Genomic DNA, 24,593 nt, shown 5'->3' on the forward strand with positions numbered 1-24,593 from the left:
ACTACAGTCTACAGTAGTATACATTATGAATCACACAGACTAAAGTCTACAGTAGTATACATTATGAATCACACAGACTACAGTCTACAGTAGTATACATTATGGAGCACACACACAGACTACAGTCTACAGTAATATACATTATGAATCACACAGACTAAAGTCTACAGTAGTATACATTATGAAGCACACACACAGACTACAGTCTACAGTAGTATACATTATGAATCACACAGACTACGGTCTACAGTAGTATACATTATGAAGCACACAGACTACAGTCTACAGTAGTATACATTATGAAGCACACACACAGACTACAGTCTACAGTAGTATACATTATGAAGCACACAGACTACAGTCTACAGTAGTATACATTATGAAGCACAAACAAACACACACACACACACACACACACACACACCCCCCGCTGTATGTTGAGAAGGCACCGTTCGCCGTGCGTGGGTCACGTGACAGTGGCTGTGCAGAAATCATGGCAGCGCCCTGTGCAGTAAGGGGCGTGTTTGTCTCGGGTAAGAAGAGTTTTGGTTTTATTTAATATGTAATGCATCTTACTCAGACACCGAGTTCCCCCATCAGCACCGAAACGCGTCATGAAGCGGGAACGCGTCTCGTGTTCCCGCGGCTGGCGGCTGAGCTCAGAAGTGAGAGGTGCGCGGTGGCCGTGCTGGAGCTGCTGCGGGACTCCGGTTGGAGCCCGGTAGGAAATTCAGGGAACAGCTGCAGTTTGACGTTGTTGTGGTTTTTCTGACGCCGCACCTGTTAAAGGAATCGCTGGACCAAACGCTAACGCGGCTAACGGCGTCGGGTCGCTCGGCTGTGTCTGCGTCCTGTTGGCTTCAGCACTGTTAGCATTAGCTTTTGGCTGCACTGTGTCTGCCATGCTGTGACCCCAGCGACCCCAGCCTAGTGACTCGGTCAGTCAGCCAGTAAATCCTTGAGTGTTTTTATCGGGCTTTTCTTTCGTAACATAAACCAAAACATAGAGAGCAGAGAATGTAAAGCAGGTAGAGGAATAACCTTAGACAGATAAAGACAAAGGCCCGGGATGATGGGAAGTTGTGCAATAATACAATAATCAAAGGCTTAAAATGAATAGAAATTGGAAAGTAAATAAGAAAACTGCAGGACTCCTGAAATAATACTTTTTTTTGTTAATGTTAAAAGTTTAGCAGCTTTTTATTATGATCAGATGTACTACTAGGCTTTGATCCTGCTCAAGAAGAAGTTTTGGATACAAGAATTGAAGCCATGTGCTGAAACCAACTACACCATACAGTGCTGATCAGTTTTAGGAATATATTGGCTGGACCTACCATATGGGTGACCTGAGTGACTGCCCAAAGGCACCAGAAGATTGCTCCCAAGTTCATGTTTCACATAACACTTTCTCTAGTCATAAATATTCCTATACATCTTTCCTGATGGCCTCTCTTTGGCATACCCAACTATACTGTCTACAACGACAGAGCTTTAGCTGAGGACTCAACCCCGGTTTAGAACCAGCTAAACTTCAGCGAAACCGTCCTAAGACCTGCTCAGCATTGTTATGAGTGGGTTTGTGGGGATGGGATCCCAAAGGATCTTAATGTGGTGCTGGTCAGATCCATGATATAACATCAGTAAAATAGCCGTTGGAATAGTGTCAGTCTTGCCATGTGGGTGGTTTTAATTTTTTGAAGTCTATATTATGCTCTTTGTCTGGTATCTAGACCCTGACAGTTTAGAATGGCGTTTGCTGGATGCTGCAGATTGTTTTGAAAGAACAGAAATATATATGTCCTCGCTGTCAGAGCAAAATCTCACATCTCCAAAACAAACAAAATCCTTCTTAACCTCTGATGGAAATTAATGGAACAATTTTGATCATTTCTTTTGATTCATTGATCATGAAAGTTGAACACAACACAAAGAGTACTTGAGTTTTCAGCTGATCCAATGAAGTAAAAAGCAATAAAAATTGAGATGCAAGGTTTTTCAGTGACCCCAACAATACAGTAAAATATTAGACATGCACGATGTTTGGAATCATATCGAGTATCAGCGTCTTTCACAGGTGTGAATGGGTTTAACTGATATTTCTAACCAATGTCTGACGTTTTTATTGGATTCCAGATGAACAGAATGTTCAGGTGATGCTGGACTACTGCACTAAATGTTTTGCTTTTTAATAGTAATTAATCATTTTATTGCAGTTGTACCTGGATAGAAACAAATGTTAGATTCCTCTGTAATGCTGATCCAGGTGGATAGAAACTAGTGCTGAACAGTTGGAATGAGCCAAGATGGAACTGCTAGGTATTTTTGCTCAGATCACGAAATCAGCACTGATTTATTATTTTATTTTGGCAGCTTCATGAGATAAATAACATGAGGCAGGTAAGCACACTCACACGGTGTTTGAATGTTGCTGCTACACCTGTAAAAAATGTTGTGGTATAATTATGCATGACTCACTGCTCCAAACAGCCAGTTGCTTCTTACTTTCCATGTATTACTTTATTTGATTCATGTTATTTAAATGGGCAAGTGTTTTAAAATTGAACAATTTTGAAATGCCAGTTTGGCCCATTAAAGAACAGATAATGTTGTTTGTATTAATAACATTAAGTACATCTACTTTGTTTCTACCCTCATTGTCCATTTTCTCAGCTCCACTTACTCTATAGCTGCACTTTGTAGTTGTACAGTTACAGACTGTAGTCCATCTGCTTCTCTGCATAATTTCAAGCCTTGGTTTACCCTGTTCTTCAGTGTTCAGGACCCCCACAGGACCCCTCACAGAGCAGGTATTATTTTGGAGGTGGATCATTCTCAGCAGCGCAGTGATACTGACGTTGGTGTGTTGTGCTGCTGCGAGTGGATCAGACACAGTAGTGCTGCTGGAGTTTTTAAACACTGTGTCCACTCACTGTCCACTCTATTATACCTTGTTGGTCCCTTGTAGATGTAAAGTCAGCGACAGTAGCTCATCTGTTGTTGCACAGTTTGTGTTGGTCATCCTCTACTCCTTCATCAGTGGTAACAGGGCTCTGCCCACAGGGCTCTGCTGGCTGGATGTTTTGATTTGTGGACAATTCTCAGTCCAGCAGTGACACTGAGGTGTTTAAAAACTCCAGCAGCACCGCTGTGTCTGATCCACTCGGACCAGCACAACACACACTGACACAACACCACCACCACCACCACGTCAGTGTTACTGCAGTGGTGAGAATGATCCACCACTCAAATGATACCTGCTCTGTGAGGGTCCTATGGGAGTGTAAATACTAGGTAAAGAGGTCAGTGAGTGTATATACTTCACTGCCCCTGCATGCAAGGGTGGAAAATGTTTTTAGAGCATTTATTGCTTGGAGACATTTTGTATATGGATGCACACAATGTTGTCAGGTTTATTGGCTATTTTATTAATTTCATTGTTGCATTCATTTCCAGTGATTTATTAGATCCGTTGTTTTTAAGATATTTGTTTATATTATAATTGTGTTTTAAACAACCATATCATGAAAAAAAATAGCTTCTTTTTAAATGAAAACCTTTCATGTAGAATGCACAGTTTCTATGCCCATCACTCCACTACTCTGTACTGTCCATATATGGAAAATATTCTGAAAAATCAGCCCATTTGGAATTCAGGATGGAATGCTGGAATTCTTCATTTTAATTGAAACTCCTTTTACATCTGACCACTGCCTACTGATATCTGTAAACCTTTACCTCTACTGAGCTTCGTCCCTGCTCATTCACATTTTTCGGCCTAGTTTTTCCACTACTTTTTTAATGAGGACAGCCAATCAAAGCAGGGGTCATTTACATACTTCCATACATACATCTTAAAAGCACAGAAATTAAACAGATGTTTTTATTCCGAGGGATGAAGAGAGCTTGGAAAATGGTCATGTGAAAATGACTTGACCATCAATACATCTGTTGTAAACATGCCCACTTGCCTCCTACAGTGGTGCTGCAGTCGTCTGCTGAGTGAGATTTTCTGGTTTAAAGACTAGAAAAACCCCTTTTGATGAAGGATCTTGAAGGTGGGAGGAACTACAAGTGCTGTTGTTGGGGGGGGGGGGGGGGGGCATGAGGATGGGCAGTTTGAAATGTTTTCTTTTTCTGTTAGCTGTCTGATGCAGAAGGAAGCCTAAAAAGCTGATGTTACTGCTAGATTAATACGTCTGTTGTACTCGCCTGTATGTCGGCGCACAATGCTTTCTGGATAATGTAGTGAGACCGATGAGGCTGAGGGATGCATTGCTGCTCTACAGTAAACCTCATGACATGACGAACAGCTTATCAAATGTTCTCACCTAACCACAGTGTTCTAGAACGTTTTCCCTTATTGACACTGTTCTGCATTTATTCGTTGTTTTTGTTTATAATTTTAGGCTTATGCTTTTCCCTTAAGCTACTCCCAAAGTTCTTCCCATTCCCACTTCTGTTCAAACTAGATTGTTCTCCCCATTCAAACTGTTCTACAGTGCTTTCCCCTATTCATGCTGTTCTAGATGTTCTCCATGTTCACGCCCACTGTGTGTTATCCCCCCTTCACACTGCTCTAGAGTGGTCCCTCCATCTACGCTGTGATAGAACGTTCTCCTCCTGTTGACCTGGTTCATTTGGCTTAGTAGCTCTTTTTCTAAACAACTGTGAATATGAGAATGTTGGTGGTAGTGCACTCTCGCCGTTGGACCTCCGTTTAGGCTAGTTGATGTCGGCTGCAGAGGGATTGTGAATTATCACCCTGTTGAAATGAACTCTGAGCACCACACACACACTTCAGAGGAGGCTCACTTCACTCCACATCCTCAGCCATATCCTTTCTTTTGATTACACCACCCACATTGCTGTGCCTTTATCCACCCATGAGCCCCTTTCTTTTCTTTTTCTTTTTTCCTCTCTCTCTCTCTCGCTCTCTCTCTCTTTCTCTCCCTCTCTTCTTTCTCTGTCTCTTTCCTCTCCCCCACCCCCTCCTCCACCACCACACTTCCTTTGCCACTGGTCTCTTCATCAGAGAAGGCCACAGTCCGTGGCTTTTCTCCCCACCCAGCCTCTCTCTCTCTTGTGTAGAACGGGAGATCTATTCTGGGTCTGTGGCCGAGTTCTGCTCCGAATATATTCTAACTTTGCGGTTCCCGTCCTATGCATCACTTCTTGTTTTTACAGTAGCTTATGCAGTCTGGCTGGGATGTACCGTTTCGGTATTTTGGTTGTCTTATGGCAGAATCATGCTTTTATTAAAGGGCCCATATTCTACATTTTCTTGTATTTTATTTTTTCTTACTTGTGTGGTTTTATGTACAGAACGGTCGTAACTCATTCTTCAACCTCTCTTTATCCCTTAAAATGAAACGGGCTATTTTTGGTTCTGTGTCATTAAGATGGATACATGTAAATGAGCTCTGTTTTGATTGGCTGCCCTGTACTGTGCATTGGTTAAGAAGTAGGTTGTACTGAACCACTCCTTATAACTTCAGAGTGAATGGGCTGAGCTACACTGCTGTATGCCGAATAGGCAGATGTATATAAATTATGTGGTTGTGACATCACAAAAATAATTCAAAACAGACTTTGTTTACAGTTTAATTTACATATATGAACTGCATGGCCTGTAAAGGTGTATGCCTTGAAATGTTATGTGTGTTTGCACTCTTTTATTTATGGTTGTGAACTTACATATTTACCACATTATTATTATTATATGACCACACATTCAGCAAAATGATGCAGAGTGTTGTTACTGCAGACAGTCTATATCAGAGGGATTGAAGTAGAAGATGTGGTGAAAATGATTAAACATTGTGCTGTTCATGTCTGTTGGGAAGGAAGTGGATTATTACAGCCTTACAGAGGATCCACACATCTAAAAAGAGTGGCTGAAGTTTATTATGTCAGATGTCCTGAGGATTTCAGAAAAAATGTCATTTGCATATATCAGTTGTAAAGACAGGAAATTGCAGCCTGTTCATGTCTAAGGGATAAAGGGAGATTGGAAAGTGGTCATAAAAATGAATTATTGCTATTTTTTGGGACATAAAACCACAATACTAGACAAATGCAGAATATGAACCATTAAATTTCCATGAAACATTTTTGTCGTGGTTGTTTTTTGGTTGGCTTTGTGGTCAGCAGGGTCAGGGCTGTTGCAGAGAGCAGCGCGATTGCCTGGATGCCGGCAGTGCCCACGTGGAGGCCAGTGCCAGCCACACCGACGCTATTTCTGGAGGAAATGGACGAGTTCACACAGTGTAGTTCGGCCGGCGGTAGTGCGCCCTCCTTATGCTGTACCAAAGGTAACACCAAATTTTATAACCTGGCAATTTCATAGTAAATCGTTTTTTCAACAAGCAGCGAACTTCTGTGTAAAGTGTTGATTCAACTTTCAATCCATACCACATTTGTGTTTGTAAATAGAGTTGATATATTATTGAGAGTAGAGATATATATCATTGTTGTTTGAAATGAATCAGAAAGAAATACACTTCAGAAAGAAATTTGTTTTGCTTGTTTAGCAACTGGAAAAAGTCACAAGTGCAAACTTAAACCTGTTGATTTACTAGAATGTAAACAATGACATTTTGAGTTAAGTCATTATGTAACTGTGTTACTAAATAAACAGTAACAGAGATTATTATGTAATGTAAATGTAAACTTACAACAAAGTGGCAAAAACTGGGCTTCTAAATTATTAAGCGTTGAGGCTATATGAGTTAAAAATGCTAACATCGAAAACAGCTAACAGTTAACCTTATGCAGATGACATTAAATTTCCATTCAATGTTAGCCATGTTAGCACAGTTAGTCAAGGGTTTTGTTTACTTCTAGTCTTTCACTGAATACAGATATAGTAGTTGTAGGAATTTATGTTATGTTATGAATTAATTGTATGAAATGTTATGTATGAATTAAAGTTGTAGGAATTAATTTATGTTGGGGCAGTCGTGGGCTGGAGGTTAGGGAGCTGGCCCTGTGACCGGAAGGTCACCGGTTCGATCCCCAGGGCTGACAGTCCATGACCGAGGTGTCCTTGAGCAAGACACCTAACCCCCAACTGCTCCCCGGGTGCCGTGGATAGGGCTGCCCACCGCTCCGGGCAAGTGTGCTCACTGCCCCCTAGTGTGAGTGTGGTGTTTCACTTCACGGATGGGTTAAATGCGGAGGTGGAATTTCCCCGGTTGTGGGATCAAAAAAGTATCACTTAATAACTTAATAACTTATGTCTGGACTTTGACTTTGGGAAACTATTATGCACAATGGTGTAATATTAATTCTGGATTAGCGCTTCTGTCACAGGTTAGCATTTTAACGTGTTCGGGTTAGTCTAGAACCAGAACTTTTCTCTGCCTGCAGCTATTAGCCTAGAGCAGTACTCCTAATCTGAAAACATTGTCAATGCAATGAGAGCAAGACATTTCTGATACACTCACACACATGAATGTGAATTTTGAATATTATGTCTGCATGTGAGGAGCTACTAATGAGTCCAAATCCAGTGACAAAACATGAACTTGGCTTAGTCGTCTTTTTACTGTCTACCTTGAAGTCTGATACAGAGCGATTGATAAGACTTTGAAATGAGTGGCCGCCTCTGATGTGTTTCTGTGGAGTGTGCTATGATCTCTGCCATTCACATCTTCAAACAGGATGGATCATAAATCAAATGAAAGTTACTAGATTTCAGATGATAAGAATAGAGAATCCTCTTATTCATTGTACCATCGTTTTCATTAACATTTTAATGTAGCCAGTGAGAAACTGGCCAATGTAAATGGTCCAAAATTAATAATAATAATAATTATTGTAAGTAGTGCTAAGAGAATTTGTACTGATAATTTGTAGTTGCAACATGAATATATTTAGAAGTACAGAACATTTTTAAAGTAAAGCTTCCAGAGATTAAAAGTTTTGTTATAGCAGTGAAAGTACAGTATTATTGTCAGTAGCAGGGATATTATTAGTATTATTCTCTGTCTTTTTCTCAGCACATCCAGAAGCCGGACTATGTCTCTTCGAGCACAGTGCCTGAGTGGCCTGATTATATTGAGATTAAAGATGAAGAGCAGATTCAGGGTTTGAGGAGAGCCTGCCAGCTCGCCAGACACATTCTCCTGCTTGCTGGAAACAGCCTAAAGGTACATTTGACTGCTTCCAGAACATTCTGTAACATTACACCACAAACATCGAGAAGGTTCTATGACATTCCTAACCATTCCAGAATATGGTTTCCCTGACTTTGGAGCTGGGTGAGCCCAGGGTGTGCTCATTTTGACTAATTTTAGTAAAAAAAATATTTATATATGCCCAAGCCATATTCATTTTAACAGGGAGGGTTCTGTAATATTTGTGATTTGATTGGCCAATTCATATGGGATTCCCCCAATTTATCATCAGAAATCTGGATTGAAAGGTCATAGCCTGGATGTTTTGGCCTTATGCCACGGTGGCCACATTCAATGACAATAACAACACAGCACACGGCCATGCCTGTTAGCAGGTTTTGGGTTCAATCAGCTACCATCATTCCATGATTATTATTATTAAACTGTGAAAGCTACATGCACTGAAAATTCATACTGGGTCCAGATCGCACTACAGTTATTACAGTCAGACTGTAAGAACTACACACACTGGAGATTCATACTGGGTTCATGATCACACCACAGCCATAAGTTAGACCTTAGGAACTACAGACTGCAGATTCATACTGGATTCAAATTACTGATTCATATGGGATTTCCCCAATTTAATCACCAATGGTCTTGATCGAAAGCCTGGATGTTCAGCCTTACGGCTCAGTCACCATACTTAATAACGAAAACAACACGGCACACAACTGTGTCTGTTAGCAGGTTTTGGGTTCAGTCAGCTACAGAAGACCATTCATTCCACAGTTTTTATTATCAGACTGTAAAAACTACACACACTGAGGATTCATACTGGATTAAAATCACATCGTGAATATTGCTGTCAGATTTGAAAACTTCACACACCTCAGACTAATACTGGGCTCAAAGCACACTACAGTTATATCAGTCAGACTGAAAATACTACACACACTGCAGATTCATACTGGAATCACTATTCATTGTGCTTTGGAATGACAGATAGCATCACACCAGCTAAGGAAACCAGCTAAGACGTTTTAGGTAACCCAACATCCCATAAATTCACCCAAATATTTGCTATTTTTAGCTCAATGCTTTCAAAATTAGGTTGAGAACAGAAGAGTTTTTGCGACTCACATTATGTTTTATCTGGTACTGCAGTATGATATCTCGGCAGTTACTTCACACGCTGTTTTCAAGTTCAAGAATAGATTTAATGTGGGTCCGGCTTGATAGCAGAATCTCCATAACTCCTTATTAGTCCAGTAAGAGGTCAGACTGTGGGTTTGGAACACTAGCTCTGTATGTTTGTGTTGTTTGTCCGCTTATATTTCACTTGTTTTGATCCCAGGTTGGCATGACGACAGACGAAATAGACTTCATTGTGCACCAGGAGGCGATCAGACACAACGCCTACCCTTCTCCTCTGCTCTACGGTGGATTCCCCAAATCAGTTTGTACCTCTGTAAACAACGTGGTGTGTCATGGCATACCAGACAGGTACATACTACACTGGCACTGCTCTCAATTGTATTTATTTAATTTTGATATATTTTAATTTTTATATATTTATATTTAATTTTTATATATTTATATATTTATTTAATTTTGATATATATCAAGTACATTATACCCCTTTGGAAGTTATCAGCATTTTCTGGTTTACAAGTGGTACTTATGTACACTATGTGTAAAAGAATTCAGACATCCATTGAAATGATTGACTTTTGCTATTTTCATCCATTGCTGATGTGCCCACAGCTCATATAATCTTGATAGAAAACCATTGACCAATAGAACAGGATGCTCTGGAGCAGCTGCAAAAGCTCTCCATGTTAAACATCAGCTAGAGAGATGTAAAGTCCATCAGCATTGGACTGTGGAGTGGTGGAACCGTGTTCTCTTGAGTGATGGGGTGCCATCCAGTACTTTTGGGATGAGTTGAAATGACCCAGAACTAATCCATCATCAGTACATGACCTCACTAATGCTTTTGTGGCTGAGTGCAATCAAATCCTCCAATATCGTCCAATATCTATTGTAAAGCTTTCTTAGAACAGTAGACTGCAGTTATCACAGCAAAGGGAGAGAATATTAATACCATATTAATACCTTTAATATGGTTAGATAAGCACAAAACATTTTTGTATGTGGTAGATATTTTTACAGTCCATATTTTTTATTATAAACTTCTGTACTCTGTAAATTTTATTTCCAGATATTTTGAGTAAAATGAAAATTGCATACGTATTTAACCTTGACTTTGAATACTCAAATCCAGAATTTGTTAATATCTTTCAAGGATGGTCAGTCATTTTCATAGCATTGTATTGTATTTAATTGTACTTTGCCTTTTCAGTCGACAGCTTCAAGACGGAGATATCATTAACATAGACGTTACTGTGAGTGCATACGCATGTGCCAACACTCTGTCTCACACACAGACATCCAAAGTTTTTTAATGTTGTTTATTGTTTAACTTGTAGATAACAGCTGGTCGATATCTAAAACCATCACATTATGTTCTTGTTTAAAATAGTATTGATAGCAATGACTACATCACTACTGTGTGGTTCCTGCCAGTTTCCCACCTTTCAGTGATGCAAACAGAAGATACTTTAGTGGTAATCTCGCCCCCTTGTGGCGGCTTTTAATCCCTCCAAACAAGAGTGAGTGAGCTGAGGTGCTCTGTAGTTTTAGATGGCTATGGGAAACCATGACATATTATATTTTCATCGTTTTCATTATTGAATTACTTTACAAATTTGTTTACATCTATCAGCCTATTTAGCCTAAATTAGTTTAGCTCCACCCACACCATTGAAGTTAACGGAGTCTGTATTTTGAATGACATATATCAATCCTAGGCTCAATCCCATCTCTTCCCTTGCCCCTACCACTTTCTCCTTACCCCTCCATTTTGCATGTTCATGCCTAGGGGTAGGGTGTCCTGATTTTTGTTGAGATAGATGGGTATGGAGAAGTGTTGGGTTTACATGGCCCTCCAAGCGGAGTTTTTTTAGAGACACACCCCAAACATAGTGTTATGAGGGGAAAAAAGATGGCTGTGCAAGCGACCAAAGCAACCCACAAATGTGGGTTTTTTCTCTGTTAAAAATGATGAAAACCACTGTATTTTCTGAGTTTAATGTTGTTTCAATGTATTATGGTCCTTTTCTTCATAATAAGCGTAAACAATCGCTAGTAGTATGCTGATGTCTCGATAGTTAGCTGCCTTTTTGAACAAGAAGCTGACTTAAGGTTCATATCACCAAAGAATTAAGGGAGGGTAATAATAAATAATTGTCCTCTTTAAAGTCATATGATTCCCTAAATGTAACTAAAGCCCGGCAATGAGAAGCTGAACTTTACTTTTTTCTGCTATCACTGCAGACTGGCAGCGTCGCCTACAGATTAGCCCTAGTAGCTGTTAATGAAGTGATGTTATTTTTTATTTAAGGGTCCCATTTTTAGGGAAAGATTTCAACGACTATCTTTTGTAACTCAGTTCCAAGGGGCAAGGTGACACAACGAGTTTTGGTTAAAAATAAGAAATCGGATTGGGCCCTAATGTCACAGTAGCACTGTTTAATTCAGTTAAAACAAGATTATTTGGACTAGTAGTTGGCCCACTACAGTTGTCTGGATGTTTCTTGAGCTTTTGTGTCCTGTAGGTTTACCTAGAGGGTTACCATGGAGACACATCGGAGACATTTTTGATTGGTTCAGTGGATGAGCGAGGCAGGAAGTTGGTGGATGTGGCAAGGCAGTGCAGAGACCAGGCCATCGCTGTGTGCGGACCAGGACAACCAATATGTGTTATTGGTAACACGATCAGGTACACTTGTTTGTGATATCAATCGTGAGTTAGACCGGAGGAAGAAAAAGAGAAACAATGTATGAAAAGGCTCTAAGTCCAGTTCCTCTTCCGCTCCGAGTTAAAAAGCGAGAAGCCCTTCCTCAGAAATACGCACAGGAACATGGCACAATTAACTATAATTAACTCCACCACTCCCACCCTGGTCAAATGTTCCAGCACTCCTCCATAGGGCTTTTGTTTTTGTTAAAGAATTGAACCTGTGCTTTCTATGCTGTTATATTAGCAGCCTGAGAATTAATTTCACTCTCAAACACGTGCATGAAATACGAGGATGTCACCTCCAAAACCTGCTTGTGGGAAAACTGTCACCACATAAAAAAAGAGGGAGAAAGGGAGAGAGAGAGAGAAAAGAAGAGAATGAAAAGAGGGCACAGGCTGTGAACCCTCCATTTGCTAGTGCAGCGCATGGAGAGGCACTACATAGAGTTAATGTATTTCTGGGCTAGCGTGGAACGAGCAATTACCCAGAGTGCACCGGGGTTCTCTCCCTGCAATGGGGTGTAAATTACAGGTTAGCTCGTCTCGCTGTGTGTATGTGTGTTCGTGTGCGTATGTGTGTGTGTGTGTGTGTGTGTGAGAGATGTAAATTACAGGCTAGCTGCTGCTGTCTTGGAGAAATGCAGTGTCTGCCAAGCAGGGTCCAGCTCCCCGCCGAGAGACGCACTGAAAGCCACAGGAGGCTTTGGAGAAAAGAGGGAGAAAAGAGGGCACGCTGAAGTACACATACATATAAAGCTCCCTCCATACTGTCTCACTAAGCACTCCGACTGTAGAATAATACAGCTTTTATGGTTAGTTCAGCTTTACTGATTAGAGATGGACCAATACTTACAAAAGGTTTACAGACGATGCTGATTATTGTTATTTCAAATTCTGTGTCTGTCGATACTGACTTTCTATATTTATTCCATTAAACTCCCTCAGTGACTAAGCACTAACTGCAGGACAATATGGCTTTAATGAAATTACGTCAATATAAAAATAAATTTAATAAGAACCATACCATATATAAACCTGATGTCAATATTGTTTAATATAGAGAGCAAGACTAACTCTAATGAGATGAAGGCGAGTGTATGTAAAGCCCACAGTGACTTCTCTGAGCCTGGCAAATGGTGCTGAATGTTATCTTACAACTAAAACTCATGCGGCCATCAGCTTGTAGCCCGAGACTTTGGCGTCACTTGAAGCAGCTGGCTAAACGAGGAGTGCCATAGGCAGTGCATGTGGAAAGCCAGCTAGTCTTCGTACCGCAAGAGAGTGGCTTTTCCTTCCATTTGCTTATTGGTATTAAAAAATGTTTTTGTATGTAGGCTATAAAACTGTCCATACCATGTAACTAAGCACTCAGACTTTTATAAAGTAAGTTAAGGTTTACTGATTACTGAAAGGTTTACAAATGTACTGAAAATATTTGGACAGTATCGATTATTAATATTTCCAGTTCTCTGTTAGTCAGTACTGGTATTGTTAAGGATAAAGATATAGATATTTAGGCTATAAAGTTTCTTGTATACTCTCTCATTAAGCCTCAGACTGCAGACTTTTATGGTGTTGCACTGTGTTGCCAACAGTGTTCACTCACCCATCCAAATCATTGAATTCAAGTGTTCCAATCACTTCCATGGCCACAGGTGTGCAAACCCAAGCACCTAGACATGCAGACTGCTTCTACAGACATTAGTGAAAGAATGGGTCGCTCTGAGGAACTCCAGTGTGGTACCGTGATAGGATACCACCTGTGCAACAAGTCCAGTCATGAAATTTCCTCACTACTAAATATTCCACAGTCAACTGTCAGTGGTATTATAACAGTGTGGAAGCGATTGGGAACGACAGCCACATAAAATGACAGAGCGCGGTCAACAGATGCTGAGGTGCAAAGTGCGCAGAGGTCACCAACTTTCTGCAGTCAATCACTGCAGACATCCAAACTTTATGTGGCCTTCAGATTAGCTCAAGAACAGCGTAGAGAGCTTCATGGACTGGGTTTCCATGGCTGAGCAGCTGCATTCAAGCCTTACATCACCAAGCGCAATGTAAAATGTCAAATGCAGTGGTGTAAAGCGCCGCCACTGGACTCTAGAGCAGTGGAGACGTGTTCTCTGGAGTGACGAATCACGCTTCTCCATCTGGCAATCCAATGGACGAGTCTGGGTTTGGTGGTTGCCAGGAGACGGTACTTGTCTGACTGTATTGTGCCAAGTGTAAAGTTTGGTGGAGGGGGGATCATGGTGTGGGGGTGTTTTTTAGGAGTTGGCCTCGGCCCCTTAGTTCCAGTGAAAGGAACTCTTAATGCTTCAGCAGACCAGGAGATTTTGTACAATTTCATGCTCCCAATTTTGTGGGAACAGTTTGGGGACGGTCCCTTCCTGTTCTAACATGACTGAGCCCCATTGCAAAAAGCAGGTCCATAAAGACATGGATGAGTGAGTTTGGTGTGGAAGAACTTGACTGGCCTGCACAGAGTCCTGACCTCAACCCAATAGAAGACCTTTGGGATGAATTAGAGTGGAGACTGTGAGCCAGGCCTTCTCGTTCAACATCTGTGTCTGACGTCACAAATGTGCTTCTGGAAGAACGGTCAAAAATTCCCATAAACACACTCCTAAACCTTGTGGAAAGCCTTCCTAGAAGAGTTGAAGCTGTTATAGCTGCAAAGGGTGGGCCAACATCATATTAAACCCTATGGATTAGGAATGTGATGCCACTCAGGTTCATATGCATGTGAAGCCAGATGAGCAAATACTTTTGGAAATAGTGTGTATGTGCCAATATGAAAATTTACAGACAATAAGGATTCTTTGCAATTCTGTGTCTGTCAACACTTTTATAAATCATATTTTAGGGAAATTTCTCCATTTATGGGTAAATATATTTCATAATAGCAAAACATATCAGCAGTATATTTATAGTCTTGGTCTTTTTCACCGTAAATTAATTGAAATCTTCCTCCAGTGTAGTCGGACAGTGTGTATTTCCACTTTGGATGAAAGTAAAATAGATCAGCATGTGGATTTAGAGCTTTCTGTGTGATGTGTTTTACATGTCAAGTAAATGATACAGCAACACTGAGACATCTCTCTATTAAAGGAGAAGGGATTGCACAGGTTTTAAAGTTTTTTTAATTTACCGAACTCCCTGAGGGTTCAGTTATTTCTCACTGCTTTAGATTAATAATAGCTAAAAGTTTTGCATTGGGTCCCATGTGTTTGCTGATTAATAAGTTTTAGAATGATGAAGTCTACGTTAAAGGGTTTCTACTGCACATGTAGTTACCAAGTTAATACATAGTTAACTACTATTAATGATTTAGTAGCCTCTATGAATTATTCCATAACAACTATGGATTCCTTAGCCCACTTTTAATTATTTGGTAACTCCTATACAATATTCAGTAACTCATATACAGTATTCAGTAACTACAGTTTTCAATAACTACTATGGGTTGTTACGTAGCTACTAGGAATTATTTAGCAACCTCTATAAATTATTCAGTATTTCTTGTAAGTTATTCTGTACCAAAAATGAATTATTCAGTAGCTATTATTAATTATTCAGTAATTAGTAATAATTATTTAATTATGGCTATGAATTATATAGTAACTACTATAAATGATTCCAACTATGAATCTTTTAGTAACCAGTATGATTTATTAACTAACCACTATGAATTATATAGTAACTACTGTGAAATATCAGTAGCTATTATTATCTCCTATTACTACAAAATACTACATCTGCATATTATTCAGTAACCACTGTGAATTATTAAATAACCATTATTACTTATTCAGTAACTACTCTAAATTGTTCAATAATTATTCTGTATAACTCAATAGTGCTGTACCGTATTCAATAACTACTATAGATTACTCAGTAATTACCAGAGGTGGATGAAGTACACAAATCATGTAATTGAGCTAAAGTAGAGACACTCAAGGTAAAATATTACTCTAGTAAAAGTAGAAGTTCCTCCCTTTAGAACTCAACTTGAGTAAAAGTACAAAAGTATTTGCCTTCAAATGTACTTAAGTATCAAAAGTAAAAGAACTGAAAGATGAATTATGGCTCTAATGTCCTGGCATCATTTTTAAAACAAGACTTTTGCTTCATTAACTCGTTTTTGGTGAAAATACTCCAATGTCACTCTTTTTAAACCAGTCTTTTAAAAGAATGTCATTAATTAGTGACGCTGATGTCTATTAAAATGATCATAAGCACAAAACACTGAAGGCAAGCAGCTTCCGTCAGGTAGAACCGAGTGACTGAAAAAACTTTGTGAACAAGTTTTGATTTAAGATTTATTTACAACTTAGTTCCAAGTTAAAGTTGAATAAAAACTGGCTTTAAACTCAGGATCACAGATGAGCTCCTTTACTATGTTGATCTGTAGGCGTCTGTTCATAAACATAAACCAGCCCAAACTCATTTACTATAAAATGAAATGGTGTTTGTAGAAATTCAGTAAAAAGCCGCGTCAGTCTCGACTGCATATGTGGACATATTTCTATATTGTGCTCTATTTACACAAAGTTAGGTTAGTTCATCATTTATGTTGAACAGACTCTCCCAAAGTTTTACGCTGCTGCGCTGACGTTGAACCGTGTGCTGCACTGGGTCAGTATGACAAACAGGTCAAAACAAGCTCAGAGCAAAGTGACCGCTGGGCCCTGATTGGTGCTCTTGCTTTGCGCTTATTTCATTTTGACATGTTTTGTTTTTATACACACAGAAACCAAAAGATTTCTCAAAATGTAGGAGGAAAAAAATAAGACATTTGACTTTAAAAGTAAAAAGTCGCCCAAAATGGAAAAACTTAAGTAAAGTACAGAAACACTAAAAACTACTTAAGTACAGTAACAAATTACATTTACTTTATTACTGTCCACCACAGGTAATAACCTACTCTTTATTTTAAAATAAGTGAAGAACTTTTTGTTTTCTGTTGTGTGGGCCTTTTAAACAGTCGTCTGCCCACCAGTATGATTCCAATATTATTAATTATTAATATTTTTTCGTCTGTCGTGGCTTTTCAGTCTTGTTTAAGATACTATCTGCCTTCTGTGTGTGTTAACACTGAGATTTTCACAGTGTTTGTATGTGTTTTCATGCAGCCTCAGATGTGCGTCTGAGGAAGCTGTTTTTGTTATTGTCTTCCCCTCTCGCTCTCTTTCACGCTCCGTCCTTCTCTCTTCCTTCTTCTATTCCCTCTCTCTTTCTCTCTCCATTCTCTCTCTCACCCTCTCTCTATCCCTCCCTGTCTTTCTTCTTTTTCTTTTTTTTTTCTCTTGTTCTCTCTCTATGTTCAGAGTTCAGAGAGTCTGCAGAGACCAACACTGTCATTAGACACACACAGGAACCCATTACCTCTCCTCAGGAAAGAGCACTTACTCCTCACTGCCTTTTATCTCTTTTTCTTTGTTTCTCTCTCTCTCGCTCTCTCATTCTTTTTCTCTCTTCATCTCTTTCTCGCTCGCTCTTTTTACTCTCAGTATCTATCTTTCTTTCTCACTCTCTCTCTCGCTCTCTCGCGCTCTCTCTCTCTCTCTCTCTCTCTCTCTCTTTGCTCTCTTTCTATCTCTTTTTCTTGCTCTCTTTGTCCTTCCTCTTTCTGCCTTTTCTCTCTTAATCTGTCATTTTCTCCCTCTGTCCCTGCTTCTTTTCTCTCTCCCTACTTTCCACTCTATCTCTTTCTCTCCTTTCTCAGTTTCTTTTTGTGCTTTTTCTTTCTCTTTATTTTTTTCTGTTTCCATCTCTCATTTTCTCTCTTTCTCGCTCTCTTTTTACTCTCACTATGTCTTATTTCTTTCTCTCTCTCTCTCTCTCTTTCTGTCTTTATTTCTTTATTTATTTATTTCTCACACACTTTTTGCTTTCTGTTTATTTTTCTTGCTCTCTCTGTTTCTGCTCTCTCTTTCTGACTTCTCTCTCTTTCTCTCTTGTTCTTCCTTCCCTCTCTCCTTCTCTATCCCTACTTTCCTCTCTCTACTCCTCTCTATCTCTCTCCTTTTTTCTCAGTTTCTTTTTTGCTCTTTTTCTTTTTCTGTTTTTTCTTTCTCTCTTGTTGTCTTTCTTTCTCTTTCCATCTGTCCCTCATTTTGTCCTCTCTTTTTCTCTTGCTGTCTTTCTCACCATCTCTTTCACTTTTTACTCTCTCTCTCTCTCTCTCTCTCTCTCTCTCTCTCTCTCTCTCTCTCTCTCCCCATTCTTTCTTTTTGTTTTGGTCATTTCACCATCATTTCCTTGAGACATACTGAATCAATCTCTCTATTAGACGCCGATAGACTGAAAGGCCATTGTGGGTGCAGTAAATTGCTCCACTTTCCTCTCTCTCAGCTTCTGTTTGGGGGTAACGTCTCACTAGTGGGCAAATTGCCGCCTTTTAAAGTAATTTTACACAATGGCAGCCTGACCTGTGCTTCCATAGCAACCAAGAGGTCATCCTGGTTAAGCAGATAAATCGATAAAGTGACCCGTAGCACATCCTCTCGTAGCCTGTGCTCTTGTACTTGCGTGTCCCTGTTCTTTCTGTTGTTCTGTGTAATTTAGTGCTGTAATCCGTGTGTTTGTCAATTGCAGTGAAATCGCCAACTCAAGCGGCTTTTGCGTGTGTCCATACTTCATCGGTCATGGCATCGGGTCCTGTTTCCACAGTCACCCAGAGATATGGCATCACGGTAAGAAATGAGCTTTTACTGTTAATTCAGTCGTCATACGGGACGACACCTATTAATCTGTTTTACTAGTGCTGTTTTCTCAGTTCAGTGATGTCATGGAAACTAAAAAATGACTGTAAGTGTAATTAGAGCCTGACCATTAAAGCCACTGGCCAGTAATATCACTCGATAGCTGATTTATCAGTATCAGTGAAATCCTCCTGATAAGGCACTGATCTTCAGTGGCGTTCCACTCTACTGTATTAGTATTATTTAAGACTTTGTTGGTTTCTGCTGTTTGAAAAATGACAATCATATTTGACTGTTCATAGTCGATAACTTACAATTATGCCAGTCACTAAAGCCCAGTTTAACTAAGAATATTGGAGTCTGTATACTTTTTGACCATATTACATTATATCGCCCCAATAGTGTTGGTTATTGTAATGTAAAAATAGTATCTGTAGTTTGGTTATAAAATATTCATATTAGTCTGGACTTTTTTAGAATGGCAGAGTAATGTTTTCCTGAATAAACACCATAAAAATAATTTGTTTAGATTTATAATTAGACAACAAAGCTGGGTTGGAGAAATGATTTTCCACATTCTGATCATTTTTTCTCATTGTTTTGTCTTTTTTTTAACAGCCAATGACAATGACTTGCAAATGGAGGAGGGCATGGCCTTCACAATAGGTGCGTGTATGGCATCCTCAGTAATATGACAAGAACAGTAATTATCAAATAATCGTTCAAATCAGATGATATGTCTTTTTGATGTTGTTGTTATATTATACCTTTCTGTTCCTCGATTGGGAATTAGCAGCAAAGTCTTCAACAGTTTAATCAGTGCACTAGGTAGTGACTTTTACATTGGAGAAGAAGTCTAGCTGTTCACTCACAACAGCAAAAACCAGCAAGACAGTTAACAGAGTTAGCATGCTAGCGATTTTCAGTGTTGAAATGATGGAGAATGGAAAAGGCTGAGTATGAAAACAGCATCTCGGAACAAGAGGAGATTTTTAATAACTGGAGATAACTTCATTCCTGTTTGATTGAAAAAATGAATGTTGTCAGCCCATTAAAAGTTCAAAGCAGCTAGTGCAGCTCACTTCTGTGCTGCGGAATTGATCGAATCTATACAGTGTCTGGAGTGCAGTGAGAAATCAGGAGCCACACCTGCGCTCCTCTAACTGCCCTATTCTGTTGCAGTATTTTTATCCAAGCTTTAGTGCAACTACTGGGGGGGGTAAATATATAAAAAATATATTTCTTGTAACTTTTGCACAGGCTGTATTTTAGGTTTTATTTTTATTTTCTAATATGTTAAATACACAGTGGTTGTGCATTAAAATGTGTGTTCTCTGTAGAGCCCATTTGTCAGACACAAGGCCTGTGGGCCCATCTGGCCCACAAATGTATTTTGATTTTCTGTTAATGTTAGCCTGTTTCACAATGCACTGCACTACAGTCCCCAGCATGCACCACAACATAATGTGCACTCCAACTCTCCTACTCCATCAGCAATCTATGGGACAGCAGTTATGCCCAAGTTCTACACAATTCTACCCAGTTGCACATCAGTCATATCACCAAGCAACTAACAGCAGTTCAGCCAATATAAACACTTAACAGCTCATTAGCTCAGAAATTGAGCCCAAGTCTTAAAGAACTTGCAGCAAAGAAAGGATGGCAGGTGTCTAGTTCAAACAAATAGGTAGGTTTAATAGACCAAGCTCCTGGGGACTTTCAGACTTTGGATATTTTAAGTATTCATGTAATATTTAAACAGTCTACAACAATATACTTGACTGTTGAGGCTTTTGCGTATTTTGAACAAACGTGTGGCCCTTTTAGTGGTTGCGTCTGACACCCCTCCTATAGAGGATGTGTTAACTTTTAAAAAAAAAAGATCATTTGACCTGGGATGCTAATACTTCTGCATGCAGCTGTACATGTATGTCTGAGAGAGAGAGAGAGAGAGAGAGAGAGTGAGTGGTCATTTCTATCTTTCCATAATTGCCGTTTCCTTCTTGTATACTTGCTCTCCCTCCCTCAACTCCAATCCCTTGCAGAGCCCATTCTAATGGAAGGAAGCTCAGAATTCCGTATCCTTAGCGACAACTGGACTGCGGTTTCCACGGACGACAAAAGGTTCCGAGTTTCCTTCTGTTCTTCCACACTACAGACTCCCTCACTCGTTCAGGTGCTCACATCAGCCCTCAAACTCCAGCCCCTATTAATCGTCTATTACTACCAATAAGCCCGAGTGGGCGTTCATCACCGAGAAGGCAGGAGAGCCGCTTTTCTATTGGCTGTTGACCTGGCTCAGCTCCGGTGAGGCTCTTTTGAAGATGCGGTCCAGCAGTATGTCGTAGGAGCTAAGTGCTTAGCTTAGGTTAGCTTAGCTTAAATGGCGTGGGCTCCTGTGGAGAGCACCCTCAAGCTAATTGCTAATAGCCGGATGGCTCCACTGGCAGGTTTGAACAGTCTGCACCACTGCTTGGTCAGCAGTTAAGATGGGCTGACTTTTTTAAGGTGGACTGGGGTGAGAGGTATTGTAAGGAGATAAATGTTAGTATTTGGCTCCACCTTAATCATGAATCACTGTATCTGTTTAAGTATGAGTCACTCCTCTGTGTTTGTGTGATTCCCAGGTCAGCCCAGTTTGAGCACACGGTTGTTATCACCTCCGATGGCGTGGAGATTCTGACCAGACTGCCAGACGAAGCCTGACTGTGGTCGAGGAGCAAGTCTGTGTGTGTCTGAGCCTGAATAAGAGCGTGACAGAACTGTGTGAGAGATGTGTTTGTGTGTGTGGTACATAGACAGAGTGCTGTTTGAATAAAAAAAACATTTTGTAGTGGCCAAACATGTGTCTTCTGCATTTTTAAAGGGCTCATATCACAGAAAACTGAGTTATCCATCATTTTAAAATAAGGAAATAAAGGAATGTTGTCAAAAGGTTCAAAATATACCCATACGATACAGTTTCTGCCTGTAATCTGAGCTGCAAAAAGGGCCAGTTTGAATCCCTCGTTATTGTGATGTCACAAAAACCAACATTGTTTCAGAGGATCACCTATTCAGCTCACAGAAATTTAGCCCCTTACTCACACTTAAGTTATAAGGAGTGTTACAGCCCTGACTACTATTGAATAAGGTGTAATAAAGGTCAACCAATCAGAGCAGAAATATATAGAAGTCTTAAAGGCAAATTAGCCAAGATAGCTTGTTTAATTCCAACAGACAAAAGATTTCATAAAGTTGTCTTATGAAAATGAATGATGACACATAAAATTATGTATGGAACATCTTACAGGCATTAGCAGTTGATATCATCATGAAAATACATAAAAATGTAAGCTATGGGCTCTTTAAATAATTAGCTTTTCCTAATCCATAGAAGGCCATGCTTTGGTTTCATGTTCACTTGAAGGAACAATATCAACCAAATTTGCCCCACTTTTCTTTGAGAGTCGTATATAAAAAGCTGTTAAAAGTTTCAAAACGTAGCATCTCCAGTTCCTACAGTCTATATATGGAAACTGCTGTGATGTCATTTACTACCAATACATGTACTCGTCTACCTATTTGGCCTATGGCAGTTTAGCCATGCCCACGTACATTGAAGTTATAAGAAGTGTTTCAGCCCAGCTTTATGAAAGAGGCACAATACAATACAAGGCAGCCAATCAGAACAGGTCATTTCACTAACCTCAAAACATTAAAATGACAAAAACCTAATGTTTCCTGTTTCCGTACATAAACAGTGATGCCTGGTTTCATTGATTGATTAAAATTGTCTTTTAGTAACATTTTCTATCGCAAGTAACCAAATTCTCATTACAGCAACAGAGAAATATAAAGGTGTATGTAAATAATTTCCCCCTAACTTTTCTTTTTGTAGCCTGCATACTGCTGTGTTTTAATGTACATGCATTTTACAATATACAGTAATTTGCAATTTCATCTCATTATGAATCACTGCCAACCACTAAAGCTCTTATTTTTATTTGTGCTACATTGTTGTTTTTGAGCCCTTCATTAGAATTTGCAAAGAAAACGTTAAGGGTAAGAGATTTAAATGTTGAAAGCATTTCTTTCTAATTAAAAGCAGAAAAATGATAAATATCAGTGATGAGAAACCGACATTGCAGTAATGAGAATTAAGGAAAAATGAATTATTAAACTTTTGGCTATATCATTTAATAGCACGTTGGTCTACTAAATTAGATGAATGTTTAACTGCATGATAATTATGACCAATTATGACCAAAGTATGCTGGGAAATGAGCCCATTTTGAATGACACACACACACATACACACGTTCAGTCTATAGCACTTCAGACCCACCCTTTCATGCTGAAGTTATAAAAGGTGTTTCAGCCTTATGCTTTTTGAATGAAGCTCAATACAGACAGTACAGTGCAGCCAATCAGAACAGAGGTCATTTGCATATGTCAGTCCTAAGAAGACGGTAACAGAACGGCCTGTTTAATTCTTAAATAAGTTTGGGAAAAGGCCATGTAAAATGAGTTCTGGAAAAAAAAATTGAGTCAGCCCCTATAATCAATTAATTTGCATTAAATGTATTTTTCTTGCTTGCTTAAGCTCTTAGCATAACGTAGGACTTTGCTATGAGGGATAATCATTTCATTCTTGTCTTGTTCTCCTCTCTCAGACAGCTCTGCCATCAGCCGGCCTGAGAAAACATTGTTACGTCTTGTTAACAAGGCGCTCTCTCTCCCTGTCTGTTCTCCTCATGAGATTATGGCTGTACGGTAACGTTGTTAGGACGGCAGATCGACCGAGAGGTGATTTTATTTCTGCTGTGCGGCTTACGGTATGAGGCATGCCTGGCATTAGGAGTTCACTGTATAATCAAGTCTGTTTCACTAGATTATCAGTTACTGCTTGTGATGAGGTTGGACAGGGGGATGTGGGCCAAACTCAACCCTACGCTATGGCCTTTAATTTAGCCACAACCATAAAAGTCGGTTCTCGGTGGAGGATTTACGACATTACATTCTATGTAGTTGACTGTATACACAATGACATAATATAAACAGTGTGCGTCAAATCATATCGCATACCAAGTAAATCTCCTCAGAAACATAAACTAGTAATATTCTGAGTACCACAAAGACCAGATTAACTCCAAAACTCAAGGCCTACATCAAGAATTGCCAGAGGAGAACCATCAGGGCCTTCGAGGAACTAACAAAAGTCCATGTCTGTCATTTTAATTTCATTTGTATTAAATTTAATTATCATGTTTGTTGTATTTACACTATACAAGCATTGTAGTTATACCTTCATTTAATTATAAAGTTTTGATTGGAAACAAAAGGGTTAAAATCAGAAAACAGAAAATTGTTTTTCCTGCAAGTTATCTATGTAATTATTGCCAAACAAGCTCTCCCATTGGTTAGGTCTTCAGGAGCTGAACTGGAGGCCTAATGTGTTAGATTAACAACTAATAAGGAACTGATGATGGAGTCACTGGTGGGACCAATTCAGCAAGAAAATACGTGAATCTAGGCCAGGGGTCAGCAATCCAAATGTTAACAAGAGCCGTTTTGTCCTTTCAGCAAAAGTCAAACCACCTTGAGGGCCACAATGTTTCAAATGTTTCAAACAAGAAGCTGGCGAATGAGAAGCTGACTTCAGACTCACAACTTGTTAGTGTTTCACTGAAATCAGCTGGAGTGCTTAAATATGCAAATAAGCACATTCATCTCCAAATTATCAATGTTCGTCTTAAATCTTTCTCTTTGCCTTTTTGTTAGCTGCATTGCTATGGTGACCAACAGTCTGCATGCCTACCTTCAAGGTTAAAGAGTGAATTAGCAGCTACTATTATTATTAACATTATTATTATTAATAATAAAATAATAATAATATACTACTACTACTACTACTAC

The 24,593-nt window shown here is 39.5% G+C and overlaps 1 protein-coding gene across 3 annotated transcripts; it reads left to right on the plus strand.

Annotated features, from left to right (window-relative positions):
* The first annotated feature begins 407 nt into the window (after window positions 1-407).
* metap1d (methionyl aminopeptidase type 1D (mitochondrial)) lies at window positions 408-21,531 on the plus strand. 3 transcript variants are annotated; one of them, XM_017712127.2, is made up of 10 exons: window positions 408-533; window positions 6,154-6,314; window positions 8,004-8,153; window positions 9,478-9,626; window positions 10,486-10,528; window positions 11,801-11,964; window positions 18,589-18,686; window positions 19,314-19,361; window positions 20,741-20,819; window positions 21,323-21,531. In XM_017712127.2, the coding sequence occupies exons 1-10, from the start codon at window positions 494-496 to the stop codon at window positions 21,399-21,401; spliced, it is 1,011 nt and encodes a 336-aa protein (XP_017567616.1). In that variant the 5' UTR covers window positions 408-493; the 3' UTR covers window positions 21,402-21,531. The 3 variants fall into 3 exon arrangements, with proteins under 3 accessions (XP_017567616.1, XP_017567618.1, XP_017567614.1); XM_017712129.1 differs by having other exon boundaries at window positions 432-533; window positions 6,151-6,314; window positions 20,741-20,871; XM_017712125.1 differs by having other exon boundaries at window positions 432-533; window positions 6,151-6,314.
* Window positions 21,532-24,593: the final 3,062 nt, after the last annotated feature.

The sequence above is a fragment of the Pygocentrus nattereri genome, chromosome 12, assembly GCF_015220715.1.
Source record: "Pygocentrus nattereri isolate fPygNat1 chromosome 12, fPygNat1.pri, whole genome shotgun sequence".
Classification (NCBI taxonomy): domain Eukaryota; kingdom Metazoa; phylum Chordata; class Actinopteri; order Characiformes; family Serrasalmidae; genus Pygocentrus; species Pygocentrus nattereri.